The sequence below is a fragment of the Abramis brama genome (assembly GCF_963993115.1).
Source record: "Abramis brama genome assembly, chromosome: 5".
Lineage (NCBI taxonomy): Eukaryota > Metazoa > Chordata > Actinopteri > Cypriniformes > Leuciscidae > Abramis > Abramis brama.
This window is the reverse complement of record NC_139967.1, coordinates 17,601,972-17,623,997: the sequence shown is the minus strand read 5'-3', so window position 1 is coordinate 17,623,997 and position 22,026 is coordinate 17,601,972. Positions and strand designations below refer to the sequence as shown.

At 38.2% G+C, this 22,026-nt stretch overlaps 1 protein-coding gene across 1 annotated transcript in view; it reads left to right on the top strand.

Moving 5' to 3' along the window:
• Positions 1 to 404: 404 nt before the first annotated feature.
• The window catches only part of cacna1ba (calcium channel, voltage-dependent, N type, alpha 1B subunit, a), a 106,793-nt gene continuing 85,171 nt past the window's right edge, over positions 405 to 22,026 (top strand). The window contains exons 1-3 of the mRNA XM_084113650.1: positions 405 to 792; positions 2,778 to 2,873; positions 3,727 to 3,866. Coding sequence (XP_083969776.1) covers positions 517 to 792; positions 2,778 to 2,873; positions 3,727 to 3,866 — 512 coding nt within the window. The 5' untranslated portion in view covers positions 405 to 516. The remainder of the gene's footprint in view (positions 793 to 2,777; positions 2,874 to 3,726; positions 3,867 to 22,026) is intronic.

Here is a 22,026-nt window from a genome sequence, read left to right as displayed (position 1 = left end):
GCACGAGGGCGACGGACTGCGCGTGTCATCATCTGTTAGAGCGAAGAGTGCAGGCAAGATCGGAGGAAAACATCGAAGCATCTGCATCAGCATCGCGCGCAGGGGAGCGGGATCTTACAATCTGTGGGCTTGACTCCATTCAATCGCGACACAGTTTGTAAAGGCACCTTTTCTGATAGGACTTATGAATTATATTAGGACTGATTATCTAAATCCTTCGAGTGAGGCGTGAAAAGGATCTTTATTGGAAATGACCGGTCGCTTTTTGATGGATTGTGTAAGGTGGAGCGACAAACTTTAACTGGCGTTCGGTTCATAACAGAGATGCGTTTAGATGTGCTCTGAATGGCTGGAATACTTTAAGCAACTCTGGCTGAACAAGCTCTTGTGGATGCCAGACCTGTACGGATGAGAAGAACTCGTGGCTGGGACTACATCGCGCGTTGTGATGCTTCTAACTTACACTCTGTCTGATGTGAATTTGGATTTCTATAGTCAAATCTGCGCGTTTCTAGAATGGCTCGCTTCGAAGACGATCTCCCGACCCGGTATGGAGGCGGTGGCTCTCCAGCGGGTCCAGTCAGAGGGGTCATCCGGCAGCCAGGCCCCCCGGCCGGACCGAGGGTCTATAAGCAAACAATGGCCCAGAGAGCCCGGACAATGGCCATATACAACCCAATACCGGTCAAACAGAACTGCTTAACAGTCAACAGATCCCTTTTCATCTTCAGCGAAGATAATATCATTCGGAAATATGCAAAGAAAATAACAGAGTGGCCATATCCTTTACACAAATCACAGGCACTTGTAAGAGGGTAAAATAGCCTAATATGACAGTAAAAAAACAGTTTGTAGACTTTGTAATCAGCAGTAATTCGGGTTCACCTTTCAGTGTTTGTTTTTTGTGTTTTTGTTTTTTTTACATTTATTAATATGCTAACGTTAGTTAAGCTCGCAAAAGTTTGGCGGAAATAGATGTATCGTTTTATCCAACATAAGTTATGTAAAAGTTGTTTCGGTTACATTTACTCTTATTGGATTGAAATGACATGCAGTAGGCTATGCAGGGTGGTGTCTCGCTGATGAAGCAAACATTACAAGAGGGGTCAGTTGGTTTCGATATACTAGGCTACGTGTCCCCGGAAAATAGCTCAGATTAGCCTACTTTATATTTGCGATTAGCATGCGGAATGTAAATTTGATGTATAATATCTGTAGACTAAGTCTCGTGACGTGAAATGCCATTTAGAGTTTTTATTGTTTTTGTCCTTTTCTCATCCAGTCACTGCGGTATTGATTCTTTTCAGTCAGGAAACGAGACTCGGTCTCTGTCGCTCATGGCAACCAGAACAGCTCTTGCATTGGGCTGCCTAAATTGCTGTGCAGTCTCAGGAGAATTGCCTCTGGGAATACCAGCCAGTCATAAAGTAACTGAGATATACCTGCTAGTCTGTGCGTTATAATAAGAGCATTCGCAGCTTATGTCGCAGGAAAAAGTCCAAAAGCAATAAAGTTGATAGTCTAGCCAATTTAAGCGGAACAGTTTAGTGCTTAAACGTTATGGGCGCTAATATCATTCCGAGGCCCAGCCGACGGTCCTCAAATTTTGATGGTTCAGAAACCGAATGATTTCGCGAAATTGAGCATTTCCCTTTGACGTGGAGGAGTTTGGGCTGTTTTAGTCGCTCTCCAAGGTGCTGAAACGCCTACGTGTTTAAAACTCGTCCAGGGAAAAGCCTAAGTGATGGAGCCTGAATATTTTACCACCCTAGAATAAAGATTAGAATTAACATTTCGATTTTGTTAACTTAAAACGAAATGTGACGCATTTTAAATGCTTATTTACCAATATCTGGGAAAATGTTTCAATTTGCAGCAGGCTTCACATTTGCTGTCCAACTTTGCTGTATTGTTTATTAGAAGTCCAACATGGACTGAAAAAATAAAAATAAATCAAATGTTAAATATGTGATCAATTTCTCTTTGTAGTCATAGACAGTTGAGTAATGATTTTTTTTTTTTCATTAAACAAACCACTGTTAATCATTGACTATTGAGATACTTGATCAAAACATATCTTCACCTGCCAACCTCACCTGTGAAATTATTCCAATTAAATTTCAATCAGATTGAGCTGAAAATCAGTTTGAAACATAATGGTGGCTAAAACACATTTTGTGAGAAATGGAAATTGTACCCAAACGTATATGAATACCTCTAAACAAAATTAATCCAAAGTACTTTTTTTGAACCATGAACCTTTTTTTCAATTTTGTTGGCTGTTTTGTCCCAGTTCTCATGTATCAGCACTAAGGGAGTATAATTCATGAAATTCTCCCATTTATTGATAATGTCTTTATGCTTAGACTACAATGAGTCTACTAGTCTGATGTGCCACGGGAAATAATTATCCTCCTCCCCACTAACCAGCAGCTGTGTGAGGAATGATGCAGTTCACACAGCTCTTGACTGAGCCATACGGTACCTGAGATGAAGTGAGGTCATTTTCATCAGTAATTCTTGTTAATAAAAAAATGATATTGTAGTTAAAGTATGGTGCATTTTAAATATTATTCCTGAGAAGTCTCAGTGGCTCTCATAGATACACTATGAAGTGAATATTAGCTCTAGATTTACGTTATTTGTTCTTTATACCGCTCTTTATTGATTTTTGCCATAGCTTCCAAAATTGCTTGATGATCATGTTATTGCTGTGAATTAATTCAAACTATTTGTATCCCATGGACTCTTTCCTTAACACCATCACTCCATTTGAGTACTTGATTCTCGCCACCATCATAGCAAACTGCATTGTACTGGGCTTAGAGCAGCATTTACCAGCTTTAGACAAGACACCCATGTCAAAGCGGCTGGTGAGTTGGACTTTCCCTCATTAATCACACTGCAATTTTATAATAGTTGTTTATGTATTAGTCTCTTTTGCAGCATTACCATATAAAATCTGAATTATTCTGTTCAGGTGCAGAAAGCTTTTACTTTAGAAACTTTTAATTGTTACTGTAGGTCAACATTTTGCGTAGCCCTCATTTATGTGATTCATTTAGCAGACACATCGATCCTTTGTGAGTTGCTGTCAGTCATTCAACGATGAATCCTTTAACCGTCCTCCTAAATTGATCCACAGATCTTTGTTGGTGCTTGAGATTTGATTTGATTTGATCAGTGTCTATAATAAAAGAGGACAGTAAACTTAAAAATGAACTGTCTTGTCCCCTAAAACTCTTCTTGAACATTCTGCCTTATTCTTTTCATGTATATTTCTCCTGAGATTTTATAAACATGTGTACATGCTATAATAATTTAAAAGTTTATTTCTCACCATTTGATTTGTTTTTGTCTCAACATTTGTCATGTACTTCCATATAGTCAGGGTATTGAAAATGTGCTTCACTTATGAACTGCAATTTTTAGATGCTCTGTTATTAGAGGTTTGCTTTGAATAGTTATACTGAGAATATAGAATATACTGAGAAATAGTAAAAGGCTCCCCATTCTCCAACTTTAATTTGCTTTATTTTACTGTATTCAGTAACACTGCTTCAGTGTTCTATGGAAGAACAACAGTTTAATGAAAGTTGTAAAATATTAAGTGCGCTTGCCACTGAGAGATTTATGTTCCTCTTTATACATCGTTTCATTGTAAACTTGCATCTTGTATCTAAATTTGTGTGAATAACTGCTTGTGTCTCTCCTCAATCATGACAGGACGACACTGAGCCCTACTTCATCGGAATATTTTGCTTCGAGGCCGGGATCAAGATTATCGCTCTAGGCTTTGCTTTTCATAAAGGCTCCTACCTCCGCAATGGGTGGAATGTTATGGATTTTGTTGTTGTGTTGACGGGGTAAGTTCAAATATTCTTCAAATTGCGACTCACTGAATGGTTACTGAATGGTTTTTATATAAATGACAAACCTTAAACCAAAGGGAAGCAGTATTTATGAAGCATATGGCCATGGTCTGTGACATGAAAAAGAAAATAGGCAATTGTTTTGTCGTTTTAATCAGAGCCGATCAGCCCTATACGCACACTACGCAAGTTGCGTAGGACCCCGCAAATTACTCATGGCCCCGCCTCTCTCTTGTGTCAAAGCGCGTCAATGAAAGTTTACAACATCGATGAGAAAAGAGAGAAAGAGAAAAAAAAAACACCATCAGAGTGAATTGCGGGAACAGCAATCAGGTCGACTTGTGTTTTCTCCTCTCCACGTTTGATGTCAGCAAAGAACAGTAAAGTTAAGTTGATGTGCTTTAGTCTGTCTGTCTAACCCAGCTGGGCAGGGCATCTTTTGCTCTTTCTGTGTCTTGCTTGCTAATGCCGGCCACTTCCAGGCCTGTTCTGTGACTTTGTGCCTGACGAAAAAAGTGAGAGTGAAATACAACTATTTTTTACGTTTGCTAAACGACAAAGGGCAACGGTGTTTGTTTATAAACTGCAGCTCGGAAAGATAACCGCGTCACACGTTAACGTGTTCATATGCGCGTGCACGAAATGAAACTCGCACTTTCCAGCAGAAACATCTGTGGGGACCAGTACAATAAGGGCGTGATGTCACTCCTCATTAGGCGCACATACTTTTAAAACAAGACAATGATTATCTAGTCTCCAAGTCAGTTTAGTTACAACTCTGCGATAAAGCAAGATGGAAAGCAATGTTTTGACAATGACTGTTGATTTATAGGCTATATTGCATTTAAAATATTGATTGGCTGGACATACTGGTCAATATGGATGATGCACATCCCTCAGTAAATAATAACCATCAAGTATCAAGTATTGCTTTTATCATTTAAAACACAGTGACATGCTATGGCAAGCCATTTTAGCTTTTATTCATCCACAGGATGCATTTTTGATATCAATAATTCAATTTGATCACATCTACACATTTATTTGATCACATTTAAAATGTAAATTCTTGATATTAAGAATGACATTTTCTAGTAACAATGTCTATTTTTGATATTAGGAATTACATTTTCATTAGTATTAGTTAAAGGAGTGGGAGCACTGGGGTGTCAGGTGTGACTGTGTGGCAATGGCAAATGGTTTACATGGCTCATGGGTCAGGTATGGGGGCTCTTTAATAGAATTTTGCTTAGGGCCCCAAGGAGGTCAGGATCTGCTCTGGTTTTAATGCTGTCGTTGATAAAAACCTCAGTGGAACTGAGTGGAGAAGCAAATTGGTCTGCTTGGCCCTAGCACAGGCAGTGTAGCGGAGGTCCTGTACATAGATAAATTATGTTAGGGAATCTAGCCTGCAGTCAGACCAGGGGTCTGTATGCACGGGGTCTGGCTTGCGATCCAAAATTACAACCGGGCTGGTACTTTAGAGGTGTAATGGGGTGTAGAGGAGCTACTTCATATCCAGCAAGGAATACAGCGGGGACATTCTGATCCTTATTTATAGCAGTTATAGTCTGGTGTAGATGATTGCTACTGTCTGCATCGTATTTGCCTAGAGATATTGCTCTATTCGTTTTGGTTGTTTTTGAAGTGTTTCTGAAATGGATTTGCATTGTTAGATGGTTTTGTGAGAGGCAACATAGGAATTTCAATACAAGGATCCAGCTTTATTTGTTCCTGGTACTATTGAACTTACATGGTGATTATTGCATTACAGTTATTTAGTTGCAGTGCATTTGCATTTCAAATATTTGAAGAAAAGTCATATCACAAGGTATTTTCTAATACAGGGATAGTGCAGTGCTATTTTAACTAGGTATTAGTTCAATTATTGGTTAGTAGCAGGTTTATGGGGGTTATGCGCATAAACTTCTGTATTCTGTAAAACAGGTCAAATAGCTTCCGGTTCAGGTCTTTTGTATGTGCTTCTGTAGAGCCGTTTTGATGAGCATAAACGAAGGTCATTGCATAAGCAAATTGATATCTTAACAGTTTTTTTTCTTCTTCTCGCTAACATTTAGATATTCAAATTAAACAGAACGGCAACAATAAAAAGAACTAGCTATGTTAGCTGATTACCTTAAAAGTGTAGTCGCCGTCAGTTCGTGCTGCCATTAACACTTTCTCCGACAAGCGGATGCAGTGAGACCTGTTTTCTTGTTTGTCCACTTAAAGCATATTATAGTAAACTAGAACTAAAACCATAAAAACAGTTCAATTACCTGAAATTAAATACATGTTAAATGAAATAAAATAAAAATATAAAAAATTTTTTATTTCAGCTAATTGCCAAGGCAACAATTCTCATTTTCTTTTAGTTTAAAGAGGACCTATTATGTTTTTTCCTTTTTCTTCTTTTTTTTTTTACATTTTCAAGTGTGTGATGTTACTGTTTAAACATGAAAAATGTCTGCAAAGTTACAAAGCACAAAGTCCACTTTAAATGGAGTTATTCTCTATATCAGTAAGCTCTGTTTCTGATCTCCTTGAAACGCTTCGATTGTAGTCTTGAGTTTTCTTCCAGGAACGTACCTTCACAGTATTCCTCATTTAAATAATTACTGCCCAAGGCATATGCAAAAAAAGAAAAAAAAAGAAAAAAAAAGCCTGGTTGAGTTGCTTGAGCAGTGTGTTGAAACTCACATTTATGGTAAAAGGGGTGTGACATTTCCAAAACATGATCGTAGCGGTTGACCAATCACAACACACTGGTCCAGCCGACCAATCAGAGCACATTGTGCTCTGCAAAAATGTATAATATATGAGAAATACATTTTTTAAACATTCAAGCATGAAAACTTATTCTAGTGGACCCCAAACTCAAGACTTTGTAAAATAACATAATATGGCCTCTTTAACTTGATCTGCTAAAGTAACTAAAACTGAAATAAAAATTAATGAAAAATAATATATAAACATATATATTTTTTAAAAAACGAATAAAATGACAAAAACACACAGCAAAATTACTAAAACTTTCAAATCAAAATGAAAAACTATAATAGTATCTCAATGGAGGACCACCAGCAGACTCATTTTATATTGAAGGAAGAGGTGATGTCATTTAAAATGGACAACATGACTGGCTCCACTGCACTGGTTGACGGGCCACAGGGATGTGCGCTCATCCTGGGGCACTGTGCCGTGACGGGCATGGTGTTACACTGATGCTGGTCCCTGTATAGTTACTGGCACCACTAGGGAGTGTCCTGCCTTTCTCTGCCTAATGGCAGGGAGATTTGTTTTGTCCATCCACAGAGGCTTACGTCAGCCCATCACCTCTCTGCAATAAACAGATTTAGTGGAAGCAGTTCTGTTCCTGCAGCGGAAGAGACTGTGCAGAAAGCCCCAGGATATAGAGTTGTCTATTTGCCTCTGGACATCTGAGGCAGCCAGTGGAGTTTATTTATAACAGACATAAAGAAGTCATATTATAACAGCGTGTCTCTTAAACTAGACATTAATGTCACGTAATATTTACAGTATATGTGTGAATTTGATATTTGCAAAAGGTGAATATATATTTCTATGTGTATAAAAATATATATATAAATAAATATATAAATATATAACTTGCTATATATATATATCATATTATCAAATAAAACCATGTATATAATATGGTGGCTTTATTTTATATACATCTATACATTTATTATACATCTAAAACTTACTAGTAATACTAGTATCCACAAATATATATTTACTGTATATTATACTTAGTGTTGTTTTTACTAATATATAAAAATTATATAATATTCACTCTGTTAACCTGTTTCCTTAGTATTTTATTGGTGGAAGTCAGTTGATTAAGCAGTCTCTGTCACCTTTAGTACAGGAGGGTCCATCACCCAGATCATAATATGCCTGGCAAGAAATGGATTTGCTTCATTAACTGGGGCAAGATGGTATAATATGGTAATAATCACAATCAGAGCATACCCTAAAAGGGTCTGCAGTTTAGTGGTTCAGGAGTATGATCAGTCTCAGTCAAGACTTATTGATCCATGTTTCAATCCCAGACTGCTGTTCGATTATCAGAGTATGCTATAAATCACATATGTATGAGATTGTATATGTATATTATGAGATGCTTATTCAGATGGCATCCTTTGTATGGTTTTCCTAATTGAACTTGAGGGATTTGTCGTATAGTATTCAATGTTTTTTAGCCTCCACAATCAATCACTCTTTGTCAATTTTTGCTTTTTAGGCTCAATGAGCTTGGAGTGTGGGCGGGGCTGTCTTGTGCGACACTAGAGAAATAGAAACGACTGACAAAATGTTGCGTTTGTTGTGGATTTAATTCAATTCCTTTTATTGTCATCGCATATATTATACAATGAAATGAATTAGCAAACCTTACGGTGCATCCACACATAACAACACAACAACAATAATGAAGACACCATAAATGTAACACACTACAATACAGAAACTTGACAGTTTCATGTAAAGATATTGCACATTATCATGGAGCATATATCTTCTGGATAGGACCTGGTGTCAGTTTAATGTTAACTGCAAATTAGTCATTGTAATTTCATAGGTTATTCTTACATCATTTTTTTTTTATTACACTCAGTATTGTTTCACAGGAAATAATAGGGTCCTATCAGTACAGTTTATAATATAAAAATTAAAATAATGTAATATTTTTTTTTTAATAATAATGATAATAAAATGAGTAGTATTTCCCTCCTTTATCCAGTCTCACAGCTCTAATGTGCCTCCAGTAAGATCTTTGGACTTGCTAATAAGAGAATATATCTGACTCTCTGGGTTCACATCTCGATCAATACTGTATTGAACCAAACAGTAAGGGAATGGCTTTGCTACACCACTCTTCTTTATGGCTGTGTGTTCGAGCGGCGCACTCCTTCTCTCCCTCTCTCCTCGTTCCAACCAGCTTTAGTGGGTGAGGGGTGTGGTGATGGCCAGGGATCATGCTGCTGTTGATGCTGCGATGAACCGAATGGCCGCTGGGGTTCCCTGCTCAGATCAGTCGCTCTTAATGAGCTGCATGGGTTCCCTGGAGGACCATTATGTTCGCAGCCTTGTGTTTCTCTGGACTCCCATAGAAAAGGATCCTGAAGAAGGCCTTGAATATTATGTAGAGGAAATGTATTGCATTTGGATTAATTTGATGCTCAAACTCAAATTTGAGTCGCCAGATGAACATTAGTGACAAATGCAAATGTTTACACTACATTAATTTTTTCATTATGCTGTTATTGGCTTGGTTATACAATTGCTGCACGGTTACCCAAATTTATTTGGAACAATGTGAGCACAGTTAGTTGTTGTCAACTAGGCCTCTAATAAGCCATATTGAACAATTTATATTATATTAATATAATGGGCTGCCGTTTAGGAGAAATGTAAGAACAGTATAAGATAACATTAAAGGTCAAACCGAAATGCAGAAAATGAAAACGCTGCATTTAAGGATGGACTATGAATGCTTGAGAGTCCGAAACTAGCTGGTAGTTTAATGCCTTTTTTTCATGAAATATATGTGCTTACTTTATATTTTACTCCTCCATCTGTTAAGGGTTGTGTAGGTGGTATGGAATATTCTGCTGCTTCTAACACAATGTCAAGAAACAAGCTGAAGTTTTAAACACCATCTTTCCAGAGCTTTTGCTTTTGCTTTGTCCTGTTTGATCACTGCAGTCTGGGGAGTAATTGAGTCATGTTCCCTCGAAAAATGTTAATAGTCCTATTACTGGAGCTCTGTCTTCTTTTTTCGTCCTATAATCTAGTTCTAACTCCCTATGTGTACCCAACTGTATGTTGTAAAGATGTTGTATATGTATTGATCCCTTTTACTGCATTGAGTAACCGTCTTCACTGTGTCTATTCCACCTTCCTGTTAAAGAAATTTATATTTTGCAGTAGTTGCACCTCTTAAAGCAATATCCTGATTAGCTCTTTCTTGATTCTCTGAGAGTAGATTGGGTGTCTGTGGTTGCCACAGAGGACCTTTACCTGTCAATATTGGTGTGTTCCTGTGAGTGACTGAAGTAATTTGCTTGGAGGGAGATGCAGTATTTTAGACATTCAGGGTGTTGCAATCCTCCCTTGGTGTTGGCCTAAACATCATTAATTGATGAGGACAGTTTGTCAGTGTCTGAAAACAAGGTGATAAGCTTATTTGTGAGTGATCTCTGTGTGGATTCTCTCTGCTCAACGTATGTATCATGTTGTGATCTATTTAATGTCATAGAGGAAAGTGAGTTCTGTGCATATTTTAGCACATCGACCAGGTCAGGAGGTGTGGGATCAAACGATTGTGAACTTTTCATTGAAGCTGAGCATATTGAATCAAGTCTCCCACTGTTGCTACATTTCCTTCATCTCTGGCAATGTTTAAACTAGAGATCAGGGTTGTCATGATACCTTTTTTCAGATTTCAATGCCAGTGAAATTCCTTTATCCTCAATAAGAATGTTGATTTTTTTACGGAGCCCTGCACATCATGACATGCAGACAACAATATGTATATTGTGGCCATGCATTAAGAATTGGTTCTCTCCTTTTAGTAAATTGTGACCACTATTTACTAATTCATTCATTTGTTTTTTATATCATGGCCACAAATTAAGAATTCGTTCACACGACTTAATTTATTCCCTTGTTTTAGTAAATCGTGGCCACATTGAACTTATTAGTTACCTCGTTTTGATTTTACTAAAACGATAGAACAAATTAGTTGTCACAGTCTGGTTGTAATGAAGCGCACAACAAAGGAGTAAGGAACAAAACAGTAATATAAACACAACCACATAAGCACTGACGTTAATACTGACGATAACAGACATTAGAACGAAGGAAACTCAGGGCTTCCATACATACAGGCATAATTAACATAACTAGGAACTTGTGAGAACTCAATAAAAAAACAAGGAGAGAAACTAGCAAAGGGAACACAGATGGAGAGACCAGGGCGATGATGGTTGGACGATCCATGAGCAGGAGTAGCCTGGCAGGGACCCAGAGAGCAGCCAGGATAATGGCCCACGGCAGAGTTGAGGGAGGGAGGAGCCATGGTGGAGACTTGGCTGACAATGGAAGGATGGACGATGGAGCCGATGGAAGAGGATACCAGGGTGCAGATGGAGAGCTGATGAGGCTGGGCAACATCGATGGTCCTGGAGGCTGAGCCGCAGTGATGAGCCTCCGAGGTGGAGCCAGGGTGCCAGAGGACTGAGGTGGAGCTGGTGTGACTGAGGACCCAGGTGGAGCCGGAGGTAAGGCGGAGCCAGACGTATTATACCAGGGAGGAGCTGAGGTGAACCGGCGGAGGCGGGGCCGACGGGCTGGCTGGCTTTGGAAGAGGAGGCGGGAGAGGGAGGGATCTCTGGAGAAACAGGAGACTTTGAGATGGGCGGAAACTGTGAAGACCCAGAAGACTTGAAGCTGGGTGGAACCAGCAGAGACACAGGAGACTTGGAGGACCAGTGGGGATGGGATAATCAGGGAAACATCCTCTTCCAAATCATAACAAAAATTAGTAGAGACCACCTTAGCAAAGAGTTCCTTCCATGCCCTCGTACTCCACGAGCTGTCCCACGACGACGCACAGTGTTGCCGGCTCACGCATCTTGCCAGACACTCTGTGGGGCTCGGGCTTCTGGGCGATGGTTGGCTCAGTCCTCTTCTCTGGCGCTGGCTCGTGCATCGTGGCTGACTCAGGCTTTCCGTCTACGGTGGGCTCTGGCATCATGTCCGTGCAGTGTGTGGGCGGTGGCTGGATGGCCTCTGGGGCTGGTGATGTCATCCCCAGCGGAGCAGATGGTGAATGCCGATCCCTTATTCACCAGCACCCACTCCACATGTGCGGTGAAATTCCCCCAAGGACCGTTCACTTGGAGGCGTGCCCTGGACCGGGTGGTGGGTTAGGGACACCATATCTAAAAAAGTCCCTTGTTTGGTCCTCTAGTGAATGGTTCTTCTGCTTGAGGCAGAACAACTGAACCACAGGTAAATCCATTGTAAGGGGGAAAAGAAAAAAACGCAGCTAAAACAATCTATTCTCGGTCCGGTATTCTGTCACGGTGGGTTGTAGAGAAGTGTACGACAAAGGAGTAAGGAAACAGTCTTTTTTAAATCCACAACTGAAAAACATAGGAGATTGTTAATATTGATGATACCGGAATAGTTAATACTGACGATACCGGACATTAGAATGAAGGGAACTCAGGCCTTAAATACATACAGGGATAATTAACATAACTTAACGTAATGTAAGGAACACGTGAGAACGCAATCAAAAACCAAGGGGACAAACTAGCAAAGGGAACACAGGCAAAACAGGAACAGAACACATAGAAACGAAACCAAAACAGAACATAACAGAGCATACGAATTACGTTAGTAAAACGTTCTGACATATTAGGAAGTCATGGAAATGAATTGTTCATTTGTGGCCATGATATACATTATTTTTTCCTGCGTGTCATGTGTGGGGCTCCATAAACCACAGCATACTATTATGCGAAGAAACATGTTCTTATTTAAATAGTTGCAATTAATTATATTATTAAATATTTGATATAGTATATATTCAATATCAAATATTAATATCAAAATTGATAAATTAACATTTTAATTGACTGACTTTCTTCTAAGGAACATAAACACATCATTGCCCATTGACTGCTGAGAGCAGTTGAAGAGGCTTATAGACGTTCTATCGCTGCCTCCTGTTGAGGCACATCACTGAAACGCTGTGGGGGGCTTCAGTCTGACAAGTGCTGGTGTGTTTAGAGTGAGAGCAGGGTGTTAGGTTTGCAGGGAGGGGTTTAGATTAAATACCGACCAATTAGCAGAGCTCTTTCTCTCTCACTCTCTCCATAGCACCTGCACTGCTACTAGCATCTCAAGCAGGTTTCCCTTTGTTATTTTCACAGCTAACTCCTCATTCGCAGGAGAACATGCAGTTTTTTCTCTTGTAGGAATGGCCAAGCATGGGTTTTTGTTTACTTTAACAAAACCTGCCACTAAGGCACTTTGTGGCAGGAATGATTGTTTTTCTGTTTATCAAGATTTATGCTGGTCTGTAGGGTATTTCAGAACATCTGAACAAGTATAAATCACTTTTAGCCTGTTTTGGCTTTTTGAAAGTCAATAATGACAAATATATCATGTTTTAGAGCGTGATTTAAAAAAAAAATCCCAAACCAGTTCAGTGCAAGTCCCACCCTGTAGCTAATTTTATTGTTTAAGGTTAGGGTGTAGGGTTAGGGGTTAGTGTTTGCTGTAGCATTGTGTAGGCAATCAGCACTGTGATTGACATGACCAGTGAAATCTTTAGAATTGGCTGCGGGGTGGAGTTTGCACTGAAAATATCACGCTGTTTAAGATAATTAGTTAAGCCTATAAATGCTCCTATTAATGTAAAGATTGAACCCGTAAGATTTAGGAAACACTCCTGTAAATAAGGGCTATTATATCAGGAATTTGCGTTTGTTAAGATGTCTGTTGGTTTAGAAGGCTCATGTTTATTTTTTTATTGTAAGTTCAGTTTCATATTTATTTTTTGGAGCTGTTGCCTATTTTTATTGACGAACAGTGAAAAGCGACAGGAAATTATAGGTTGAGAGACATGGAATTGATTTGGGATACAAGGCTCAATGTGTCTGAAGCACATGCATTAACAACTCTGACCACCTCATATTTCTGTACAGATTTTTAATGCAGATCTGATTTTTATTAATTATTTTAATGATTTCAATAAGACTCCATGAAATCAAAACTGAATTAGCTTTGAAGACATAAGTTAGCATCCTTCTAAAAGTTGACAAAATTGACTTTTAGCAGATATAACTTCCCTTTTATAAAAGGAAATGCATTAAACCAGGAAAGAAGTGATTGTGAACACAAGCTGTTGTTGCAGGTGGGGAATATTTAGTGTTAATGATGAAGACCCATTACTTATTCTTTGAGGCAAGTCCTTGGCCTGTAAAATCATACAGACAGCTATGATACGTTTTTACAGCAATACTTCAGCAGTGATGTTTTATCAGGGTCAGCTGACCTCTTTACATAACTCTGTGACCTGAGACATAAAGCCAGGGAAGAATTATTTCTGTAGTCTCTTCTTCTGTATTCAGTTGTCCTCGGCTCACCTCACTGTGTCTGGTTGCTCTTGTGTAACAGTATGTGTGTGTGCATGTAAAATGAACTTCCAGACTCTATTCTGCTGCTGCATTTATTCTGATATCGCTGTGAAATCTGTTGATTTGGGGGAGCAGTTGGAGATATCAGCTGTCATTTAATTCTAAACAGTGAGCAGCGAATGACCCAGTCAAATATTTGAAAGCGGCTCTGTCTCATAAAGAAAGGCAAACAATATTTCAGAGCCTGTCAATCTCTTTGAACAGGCTATAATTTGTCTATTTCATGAGGTCTATTTCATCACATTCTCTCCCGAGTCACATGGGTCTCTAATGGAGGCATTGTCTGTTTACACACAGGGATGTACTGTAGTAACAGGACTGCTGTTTGCTTTAGATAGAGCCATTAGAGTCGTATGACCTTTGTGACTCAGCTCTTCCTTATAGTGAAACAAACAAATACACTGATATAAAAATCAGTAAAGAGACATGAATCATATTCTCTTTAGCTTTAGGTTGGATGGCCTGGCTGTGAAAATGTCATTTTAGAGAATCAGGATCAGCAATTGACTGTCTTTTTCCCTTTTTATTGGTCATTAGAATCCCTCCTACAAGCACAGATAGCCATCATGAAAATGGCTTTTATTAGAAGTTACGATTTATTACCTGCTCAGTATCCAATACATTTTTTTCCCCTGAAATGAGACGCAGGGCATCATATTTCAGTGTAACACCATGTCCTAACCAGACACATTGTGACAAGTTTCCAGCACCAAGTGATTTAAGTTAGAGCTGAAATTGTTTCTGTTCTGAGCTGCATATTTAATTCAAGTGGAAAATCTGAATATTTGGCTAAATCTATTCATAATAAATCTGCCATTCCATTTGTTCAGGAGAACAAAATCTGGGGACAGATCTGGGGAAATTGGTGCAAAATGGTGAAACAGAAGTCTCATGATTTTTTGTCTGACAGCAAATTATTCAGTCACTTGACTATTTTTGGATGCACATCTAGGAATTTATTTAGGAAATGTGTTTCCATTGTAGTTTGTGTACATCTTCTGTTGAATAAACAATTTAGGTTATGTATGTTCTATTTAATGCACATTTTGGATCCCCCCACGTTATTTTCCATGAGATTATGTATCTTTTGCATTTTTCATGTAAAATGTATTAATAAAATACAATTCAAAAGTTTTTTTTTTAAAAGAAGTCTCTTATTCTAACCAAGACTGCATTTATTTGATCTAAAATACAGTAAAAACAGTAATATTATTACAGTTTAAATTAAATGTTTTGAATTTCAATATATTTTAAAATATAATTTATTCCTGTGACTGCGAAGCTGAATTTCATCAGTCTCTACTCCAGTCTTAAGTGTCACATGATCCTTCAGAAATCATTTTAATATGTTCTTCTTAAGAAACATTTCTTATTATTATCAATGTTGGAAACATTTGTGCTGCTTAATATTTTTGCATGAAAACCATGATACTTTTTTTCAGTTTTCATGAATAGAAAGTTCAAAAGAACAGCATTCATGTGAAATAGAAAACAGTTGTAACATTATAAATGTATTTATTGTTACGTTCGATCAATTGAATGTGTCCTTGCTGAATAAAAGCACTTGCTGACCCCAAACTTTTGAACAGTAGTGTATGTGTATGAAAGTCACTGTACGCTTCCTGTCCACATCATGAACTATAGATGAGGCTTATTCGCTCTTCCCTGGAGACCCGTGGGGATGATGCGACAGCTACTGGGGTCAGGCAGAGTTTTTTTATGAAATGCTGTGACATTCGGACAGGTGTGTGAGGACACCCTGCTGGGTGGAGTACCTCTGCAGCGACAGCGTGTCACCTTTCAACACAAACCACAGCGCCTCTGTTCGCTAAACACATCTATACACACATCAAGCTGTGTAAATGACGTGGTCCCTGCGGATACATTATTCAGCATGCCATGCACGTCCAGTAGCCAGATGTCAGTGTTATTGCAGTGGGTATTTTAAGCAGATCGCCAAGCAAACAAACAAATAAAAATAGCTTTAAGTGTGAATCCTATAGTACTTAATTGGGTGGGTGACAAGGGCTGATGTTTGTCCCCTGATGGCGTCCCATAATCTCTCCTTTTCTCTGGGGTCCTCTTGCTTATTTCTCTCCCAGTCTTACATCACTCTCCTCTCTTTTGCCTCCTGGAATACTTCTCCTTTTCCCCACAATCCCTTCTTTCTTTCATCTTCCCCGATTCATTTACTTTCCCTCTTATCATCCATTTCGCAAAAGTGTCTGTTTCTTTCGCATGTCTCACTCCACACGTTCCCATGCTCAGACAGTTAGCAGGAAGTCGAGTTGACGAGAGGAAGAGTTGATGTTTTAATGCTATTAGCTGGCCGTGTTGAGAGAGAGACACTCATTAGTCACTGAATATAAGAACTGACAGCGAGTGCAGTCTGCATCGATTACCTTATTTTGTTACTAGCATGCTTTCCTTGGGCATCCATTTCTCTCGTTGACAGAAAGAGTTGGGAGATTTCGGTGTTTTGTGTAATACGTGTCTGTCAATTGCACATATTCAGCGTTGGGTCAAAGCTAAAGTTCAGCTAAATATTGAATTGGGTTTTAAAACTGAAATGTATTTTTATGATATCATTTCTTATATAATTTACATTATCATATACTTAGTATATTTATTATAATCCTTTACTTTATCTAAATGAAATATTAGTATAATTCTTTCATTTAATTATTACTAATTAATATTTATATTTTAATATGCATAGTATAATATAGAATTGGTATATCAAAGAAATTGGGTCGCTGCATCTTTCTATCCATTTTGGTTTGAATTTGTATTTTAATGTTTGAATACTGTATTTTTTATTTTCTTGTTTTTATTCTGATGCTTAAAGTCTTTTTTTCTATTGTTATCACCACAGAATAATCTTGTAAGCTTTGGTACACTGCTGGAGGGACCTGTATTTTAAAATGACTGATCAAAGACCTCCAAAGGGGACAAATTATGTGGCTTCTCGATAGATCATCCAGTGAAAAGTGTTAAATGCTCAATCAGTCCTTAATGATAAGATGACCTGAAGTCATGATTAGAGATGTGTTGAGCTGAGTGGTGCTCACACAGAAAAGCTGTTATCCGTAACAAGAGACACATGATGCATTGTGTCTGGCACTCCTCGCATTATCTCCACATAAAGCATTGATCTGTGGTTATTGTCTAAAGAGCTTGTATGCACTCACATTACGCAAAGCTCACAAATGATTGCCTTTTAGTCGCTTGTTAGATTTCAGTGATTTTTATTTTAAGGGCTTCCATTTTGTACTTTTTTTTTTGAAAAATCTGACCGTGGCCTCTAGGTTAAATGAGTTTTCCCTCCACGTTTTAATTTGTTCATGAAGATAAGGAAGCCTTCATTGACACTGTTCAGTTTTTCAGTTATTTTTGCAGTCACCATATCTAATATTTATATGGCCTACTAAGCTACAAGAGCACTGAGCTCTTTGATTGATTCATATTTTTGATATGGAAACTGGGGTCCTGTGACCTATTTGCTCTCATAAGTTCTTAATATTTAATTTTCGTGGTACACCAGATCTATCTATCTATCTATCTATCTATCTATCTATCTATCTATCTATCTATCTATCTATCTATCTATCCATCCATCCATCCATCCATCCATCCATCCATCCATCCATCCATCCATCCATCCATCCATCCATCCATCCATCCATCCATCCATCCATCCATCCATCCATCTTCTGTCTGTCTTTTTTTTTATTTTCCAAAACTTTCCAGTTTTTCTTGTTAAAAATGATTCCACTTTCTTTATAATCTAATTCAAATGTCAATTTTGCTTCCTGTTCATTACCTCACTTCAAATTCCGGAATTGAATTAGAATGTAATTCTGAATGGCGCACAGTCTTGTACAGCCTAGTGCTGGCAATGCCGCGTTCATGTTTTGATTCCCTGAAAAGGCCTTATAGGTTTATATTGAATACATTGCAAGTTGTTTTGAAAAAGCATTTACCAAATGAACAAATGCAAGTACTAAATATGTGCATTTTTGGCATGCAGCTCGGCCAGTCATATTAGATGACTGAAAACAACTGTTGCAGTTGCATACTGTAATTTAGTGTCCAGGAGTACAGTTATATCCATGTATTGTCAGATAAATTTCTTTTAAGTCCTTCTGCTTTATATGATTTGTAAGTCTGTCAGTGGTGTCTTCATATAGTGACATGTTAAATGAGACTGATGTTGAGCTGTTGAGCACAAGTTTCTTTTCTCCTCTGCTCCACTGATCTCTGTTTCTCTTTCTTTCTTTCTTTCTTTCTTTCTTTCTTTCTTTCTTTCTTTCTTTCTTTCTTTCTTTCTTTCTTTCTTTCTTTCTTTCTTTCTTTCTTTCTTTCTTTCTTTCTTTCTCTCGTTGGTCTGTCTGTCATAGTGTTCTAATGAGAGCAGTGGAGACCTTTGTCTCTATGGTGATGAGACTGGTCTCCAGTGTGTGTTTCCTTCTTGCTCAGTGTCTGGAAAAGCCCTACACTCTCTCCCCTGATAGGTCAATACAGCTTCTAAAACAACACTTATTTCATCTTGAGTGGCCAGTTTTATAAGAATGAATCTTATGGCTTCTACTGAGGCTTAAAACAGCTGCTAGACATTGCGATAAAGTAGTAATTACAGGAAAAGAAGACACACAGATGCCTTTTGGTAGACAAATGCAATGCAGTCACTCCCTCCTGTCTAGAAAGCGCATGCTAGCTCCAGGATAAGTTTACATTAGTGATGCTTCATTGTTTACCTCTGTCTGTCATGCATGTTTCATTCATGATTTGGATTTGGACGAGGAAAAGAAAAGGACCGGGAAGATGCAGCTATATTCGAATCTGCTCCGCTGTGAGCCGTGCTCTACAATTACAGAGTAGAGTGCCCTGTGCCAGCCCAGAATAATAGAGCCAAAATGTTTAATGAACTGTTTGGCTAGCTGGTAAAATGAAAAATACACAGCTAGCACTTCTGTGTACATGCCTGAGCTGAGAGTAATCATTTAGCGCTGTTCCAGGGACACACCAACAACAAGTTTTTGAGCGCCAGACGACTTTTTTTCCGGTGTGTTCCGCACCGCTGGCTCTAGTCAGACAGTTTAGGGTTTTCTTGCATAAAGTGCAGCGTTTGTCATGATTAACTTTGTTCATTTTTGGGTGAACTGTCCCTTTAAGAATGCAACTGAATTCCTCTATAGATTCAGCCACCAGTACATAATGATTCCAGTGATCTCTTCCTTATCTAATCTGCCTCGCAGGGGAATTGATAGCTCATCTGCACAGCGGGTTCTGAAGGGTCATTACCGAGGGGTTATGGAATCCATTTACAGATGTGCCGTATGTTTTTATTATTGTTGTGATGCTGAGAGGTCTGCTTGCATCTCCGTCCGACCACGGAGAATCAGAGAGATTTCATATTGCATTACAGAGAGACATTCAGTGGCATGAACAAATACCTCTCAGATCAGCATTCAACAAATGAAAACTCTTTTTCTAATATTACAATCATATCATTGTAAATTTCCATCTTTATAATCATTTCTTCATAAGCATTGTTTTTCCGTGCCCCGTCTCCCTCAAATGACTTAATAATTTGTGTGAGAAAGCAATAATACATCCCAGCTACAGACTTTGTACAACAGCTCAGTGAAAAACACAGATATATGAGTGTTTGTTCTGTACTGCTCTCAAAAACTGTCACAAAATTGAAAAATTATCTCTCACCTCTATAGCAGATACCTAGATTTCATCTGTTTACGCTGAATGCGGTGAAGTAGCAAATGCATTATTTATTCCTTTATGAAGCCTGGTGAATTATATAGCATTCACGCCAATTTTCTAAAACCGTGCAGTCAAATGCATTAGATGAATTGTAAAATATGCAGCTCTTGCATTTTTTCGGCTTGTGATATTATTTGTTAATTTGTTATTTTTGCTTCTTTTAAATTCCTTTTATGTATAGATTTTATTGCTTTGCCCTCGTGCCAGATTAATTTTTCAAAACATGATCATTTACAATAAATACACTAACCCTGTTAAAGTAAAATAAACCAGTATTTCACCAAAATTGCACTTTTTATGACTCATTATGACCTCACTTGTTCTGTAATTTTTCTCAATTTTCTCCCTAATATTTTTTTCAGTTAGTTTACTTAGTAAGTTGGTTGTTTTGAGACAACATTATCAGTAAAGAACTTAAAAAAATATGTAAAGAAAACAAGAAAAATCAAGGTAAAATAATTTGTGTGCATTTACATGCTATCAGAAATTAGCCATAGCAAGAATCAGCGTCGCTTCCATCACAGAATGCTATTAAGCTCACATAAGCCACACAATTTGTGATGTGATGGAGATTACGCTGTGGTTGAAATATTCAGAACATTCAGAAATGTGGCAGAATTATACACTGCATTAGTATTACACTAATTGAAGATTGTTAGACAAATGAAGCAATTGGACGTCTGTTAGGGAGGTCTCACAGTCCAAAGGTGCCCATAGTTGAAGAAACAGCTGTAAATGTTCAGATGTATGTCTTGTCAAATGTTTATTATACTGTAGGTGTTGTTTACCTTAAGTACATTGAGCGGGTCTTTGTTTAATTCTCAGGCAGGCTCTTGTATTTGCACAGCTTCTCTGTTTGTGTGGCTCTCGGTCTGCACACTACCTAAAGTGGGGCAGAGTGTCTGACCATGTAAAATCCTCTGAAGTAATGGAGATACAGCACTAACTTTAAAATAGTACGTAGTACCATCTGGGTGACGTCCTTCGGCCTATAATTAGTGCAGTAGCATCTCAGATCTTCTGAAGATTGAACAGTGCCCTAAAGGCAGTGTATGAATCTTTAATGTGTTTTGGGTGCAGCTCTTATAATGATTTGACCTTGCTCAAGATTCGAGCAACAGGGTCTGGCTGACACGGCTAGTTCTTAGAGATTTCTAGCTGAAAAATTAAAAAAATAATAAACTTTTTAAGGTAAGCAATTCTTCTCTCAGACCGTCTTAATACAGACACATGGAACATATAATGCAGTCAACATTTTGTATGCTCATATTTTAGGGAATAACTCAAGACTCAACTGTTATTTATGGTTTATAACTAAATATTCTGATTCATAACTATAATTCAGATTTTATACAAAATTATTCCATTGCAAACCTAGGAAACAATCTGAAATTAGACAATGTCTGCTTGTGACCTCATTATGATGGGTAGTAATTAAATACTATAGTCTTTAATTCAAGCAGCTAAGCAAGTTCTAGCATGTTCTACACTCCCAGAGCTCTTAAAGGGCAGCGTGCAGTGCTTTACTTTAGCAGAGTATTATTTTTCAAAGGATTGTGTTTGCCTGAGTGTTGGATTTCCCCGGTGGATGTCTAGAGCGGTCTCATGTCTCAGTGTTGATACAGGTTGAGCCATCCTCAGGTTCGTTCAGGGCCTCAATGAGACAGCTTGTAAATCAGCAGAATTGCAGGGAAAACATTGAGGCGAATTGATACTATGCTGTATATAAAAGCCAGCATTTTTCACTACTGTTGAGTCAGACTTCTTGGCTGAGAAGAAGAAAAAAGACACTCGAAGATGTGAGAGCAGAAATGCATCTTTCTGCTTTGAGGTTTGATCTGATATATATGTGGGAGTTAACTGTAGTCTGTTTGACAGTCAAAAGTTAGTACTTCAATATAGTTCTCATATGTCTTAATTTCTTTGGTGGAGCACAAAAGTAGATGTATTGGACAATTTCCCAACTGCTCTGTTTATACAACAAAAGCATGTAGTGAACACTAACCAAGTACTGTCAAGTACTGACAATGACAAAAAAAGCACCATATAAGTATTCCATATGGTTTGGTGGCATATTCATAATCTTTAGAAGTCAAAATTGGGATATGAGATAGTTCACCCAAAAAGGAAAA